This window comes from Cebidichthys violaceus, unplaced genomic scaffold, assembly GCF_023349555.1.
Source record: "Cebidichthys violaceus isolate CVI_PGR_0920_01 unplaced genomic scaffold, fCebVio1.0.p SCAF_169, whole genome shotgun sequence".
Taxonomy (NCBI): Eukaryota; Metazoa; Chordata; class Actinopteri; order Perciformes; family Stichaeidae; genus Cebidichthys; species Cebidichthys violaceus.
Genome location: NW_027176339.1, coordinates 65,001 through 69,249, shown reverse-complemented (window position 1 = coordinate 69,249; position 4,249 = coordinate 65,001). Strand labels below are relative to the sequence as shown.

The 4,249-nt window shown below is 45.6% G+C and overlaps 1 protein-coding gene across 1 annotated transcript in view; it reads right to left on the bottom strand.

Annotated features, from left to right (window-relative positions):
- LOC137873461 (ephrin-A5b-like) overlaps positions 1-4,249 on the bottom strand; it is a 15,586-nt gene that overhangs the window by 11,201 nt on the left and 136 nt on the right. Inside the window, exon 1 of the mRNA XM_068711670.1 lies at positions 3,597-4,249. This exon is cut by the window's right edge and continues 136 nt beyond it. Within this exon, the coding sequence (XP_068567771.1) occupies positions 3,597-3,724 (128 nt within the window). The 5' untranslated portion in view covers positions 3,725-4,249. The remainder of the gene's footprint in view (positions 1-3,596) is intronic.

The window sequence follows — 4,249 nt, the reverse complement described above, 5'->3', positions numbered from 1 at the left end:
AGACAGAACCGTGGCACCGCTACCGCAAACCTACGATACACTAAACCAATAAACACCAAACTACCGACTGCTTTTACTTCGGACCGCTGGGAAACCAAATAGGGGAAATTCTAACCTGCAGAAAACATTTAGCAGACTGAAGGTTCCATTTCAGACACAAAAAGTTTGTTATCTGAGATTCCACCTTCAACACCGCCGATAGTCTCAGCTGCACCAGTGTGTTTTGTCTACCATTGATTCGAAAACCACAGCAGAAGTAGCCCTTTCACTTTTTTTTTTTTTTTTTGCCTACAGTTCAAACTTTCACCCCGATCATTTTTTTTGCGATACCAAAAAAAAATTCAAAAACGAATTGTAGGAAACAGGTGTGACAAAGTTAAGTAAAAACAGTTTTTTTTCCGCTGCCATTTCCACCAACGGGTTTCCATTTCTCTCTGAGCGCTTCAGGGCGATCAAGCGAGCGGAGCGCGACGCGTCGCACACGCCGATGTGAAACGTCCAACCTGGGCACGATGATTTCAGAGCAAAACAGACGTTGTGACAAAACCAAACTCAAACTGCAGCTTTATTGTGATGGATCGTCTCGCTATAGGGCAATTTTCAAGTCTGCGGAAGCTGCGGTTTCGTAACGGTGCGAGAAAATGAATGGCAACAAAGGGCTTTTTTTTGGGGGGGTTTTTGGGGAGGAGGTAGTGAAAGGAGCTAGCTTCAGACACCGACAAGAAAGAACGTAAAGAGAAAGTCAAACATCTTTGAAGTCACCCCAGCTAACATCATTAACACAAATTACACTATCGATTTGAATGGGTTTCCAGTCGTGAAGTACCGTTGGCTCAAATGTGCCGGTTCATTACAGGCGTGGCGCGTTCACACAGTGGATTCTTAGAGCAGCCGATATTTCGGTGCGACCGCGGAGCCGATTTATGTTCGCGGTGCCACACCGGCTTCCTACGGTCGCCCAACGCTCGGAGGAAGGGACTCGATATTTATTATCCGAGTCACCAATGAGACAAATTTGCTAATCTCTTCGGTCTCCTCCCTGCCGCTGTGTTACCTTCCTGGCTTCCTGCCTCGAGCCAGAGGGGCGAGCGTCAGACCAACTCTATTTAGAGTAAGTAGAACGGAGTGACTGGTGTTTCGCAGGCATTACAGCCTCTGTGAAAACCTGTTTTCTTTTCCTGAGGGCGAGTCAGTGCTCAGGAAGCTATCTATTGCTCAGATCTGACTATGGACGCAAAAGAGAGCAAAAAGACACAACATGCAATGGAGCCAAGTGGATCACAGAGGTCTTGTTTTCTCCCCTCTTCTCTAGTGCGAGTGTGTCAGATGTGAGATTAACAGATTTACTTAAATTTCCCCGTCTTTTTTTTTTTTTTTTTTTTTTTTTTCTTTCACTAGAACTGAGAAAACTTGTCAGCACATCTGGAAGATATCAAGTTAACCGAGCGGGCCGGTCAAGTGAAAACTTTTCTGTCGAAAAAGTAAAAAAAAAAAAAATTTAAAAAAATACAGTCTAAGGAAAGTCTATCAACAGCAGGGATCTAGATTCAACTTCCCAAATTGTGTTTGCGTCTATTGAGGGAAAAGCGGGTCCATAAATAAACAGCCGGGGCAAGTCAGAGTAAAGACCAAGACCACAACAGTCACGGTCTACGGTGTATCAGGCCGAGGATCTGCGCACCCTGCTGGACCGGTCCCGGCTTCGGGAGAGGGCTCTCAGTCAGCCGTCCGTTTTTCTACCCCTGACCACTAATTGCTTCAAGCAATAAATCATGTTTTGCCGAAACTTCAAACTGAATATAAATAGTTGTGCAACAAATTCGGGCTTGTGCAATTAATGGCTTTGTATGCACTCGGAGGCTAAGCTGTGGATTTTATTCAACAAATACTAAGTGCCATTGGCAGTTGAGTGAAAGATCTCTGTAAACTCCGGCAGCAGTGTTTAGACTTAATAGGCCCGGGGACAAGGCCGTACAGTCTGAGTCCACGAGGGACTTTTAGTGGGAAACGCTGTCTCGGCAAACGTGTACGCTGAACACTGACTCCAGGTCTGTCCGAGCAGAGAGTGGTCTGACTGGAACGGTGTCTGAGGAACTTTTATTTGTACTTCTGCTGAGGTTCTCCGAGTGAACGGCACAGACCTTCACTGCAGTGCCGAGTCTAATGCTGTTGTCCTTTTATTCATATAAAAAGGAAAAGTGAAAAGCATACACTTTTTATTCCTAACACATTTAATACCATTTAAATAAACTGTTAGATGTATAGACTGCTCATCAATATGTAAAACAAATGGGGGGGAAAAAAAGTTTAATTTGGGGAAACTTTGTTCATTTTAGAATGAGAAAGCTGTGCACTATCAAAAGTTTAGCACGGGAACGTCCTCACTACACTTATAGTGGTAACAACTTTCACACTGTTAAATCATAACTCTACACTGGGCTTCATGATCCAGATTTAGTTTGCTTTATTTCTTATTAATTTCATCAAATCTATCATTTGATCTCTAAAATCAGTTTTTCTTTCTTTTTTTTTAAAACCTCCTTACCTAATTTCTTTGGATTTTTTTTGGGGGGTTTTCTTTTTGACTTTACAAAGCTCCACATGTCAACAATCCAACATTATAATGCCGCACAAAAGAAGAACTGTATTGCGTAGGCTTCTGAACTTAACTACAATTTTGCTCAGAGAGACGTTTCCTCACAGAAAAAAAGTGATTCAAACAGTATTTTTGAAGATGAATAGGTAGAAAAAGTGAATATTCCACTGCCATGGTGCGTTTATTATATCCATGAAGCACTTATGTACTTATAGCTGTGCTGGGACCGCTGCGTGCCCATAAATTGCATTACGGTAACTGTACTGAATCGGGTGAAGGAGCTTCTTTCTTTTTTTCAAAATATTGACTGATATTCTCACTGGCTTCATTTAGGATCGCTAGTTAGGGACGAAGCCACGTCGGTAAACACCCTGAACACAGCACCGCACACACAAGCTGCTCCTCTCACACAGGTCTGACGCGTTCGGCCCACAATTTAAGTTAAGTCCGTCTGAAGTGAGTCAACGAACGGCCACATTAGACGGACTTCGTGGCGATTGTTCGGCGCTTAGCCCCGTTGAGACCACAAGTCACACTGCTGCTCGTGGGTCCAGCGGGGTCGTGTGAATACACGGCTCGAGAAACAACACAAGATAATGCTCTGAACCAGCTAGAATAAGTCACAATGAAACGGACGGTATTGACAGCGGGTGCAACACCACGAGATGAATGTTGTGTCCGGGGCCTTATTACGCACGGGGTTGTTTTTTTTTTTTTAAATCTATGGGTTCCTCGAGGGACGCGCTGATAATCAGCAGCCATTGAAAAATAAGACACGGTGGCGTTTTTTTATTTGTTCCTTTCCTCGCTTACAGCCTGTACCTATACAGCTACTGGCATTATGCCCTCACTGCGGAGAATAAACACCGATGTTGGTCCAGCAAAACCTGCGAGCCCCGTAGTTCATGCAGATGCGCGGGGAAGGGGGGGGGGAGGGAGACGGGAGCGTCCCCGACCCTCCGCGGTAGAATAAACCCGCCCGGTGCGAGGTGAGGCCACTTACTTGGCATTGGTCCGGTTCCAGAAGACGGCGTAGCGGTCGGCCACCACTTTGGAACTGGGCTCCTGGCTAAATGCACACATCAACAGCACCAGGCAGAGGAAGATGACCATTTCCATTTGCAGCATCACTACGGCGAAACTTCGGCACGTATTCCTCTTCGGTTGTCGTGTCAGTCAGTCGGGTTGTACACTGGGCGCTTCAACCGGGACAGGTGATGAGCGTCTCATTCACATACGTGGTCGCTGGCGCAAATTGTGAATGCTGAACAAATTACAAGAAAAAAAAAAAAAAAAAAAAAAAAATTGCGCGCGACGTGGAAAGACAAGAGCGACGGGAGGAAGAAAAAAAAAGCGAGGACGTGACCATTCGAAGGGAGACACTTGTTCGGGTTGACGGGGATTTAAAGTTGCACACCAAAAAAAAAATCCCCGACGCGTCACCGTGTCGTCTCCCTGATGCGGGTCGGTTGTCCGGGTGGATCACAGGCTTCTTTTTTCTTTTTTTTTTTAAATGTCACGCAGGATGTCAGCTCTGACAAAATATGTCTCCCACCTAACGCGCACAAACAGCGAGGGCAGCACACAACAAATGCGCAGCACAACAGGCACTGTCTTGGTGGTGGTGGTGGTGGTGGCGGTGGTGGTTCCCTC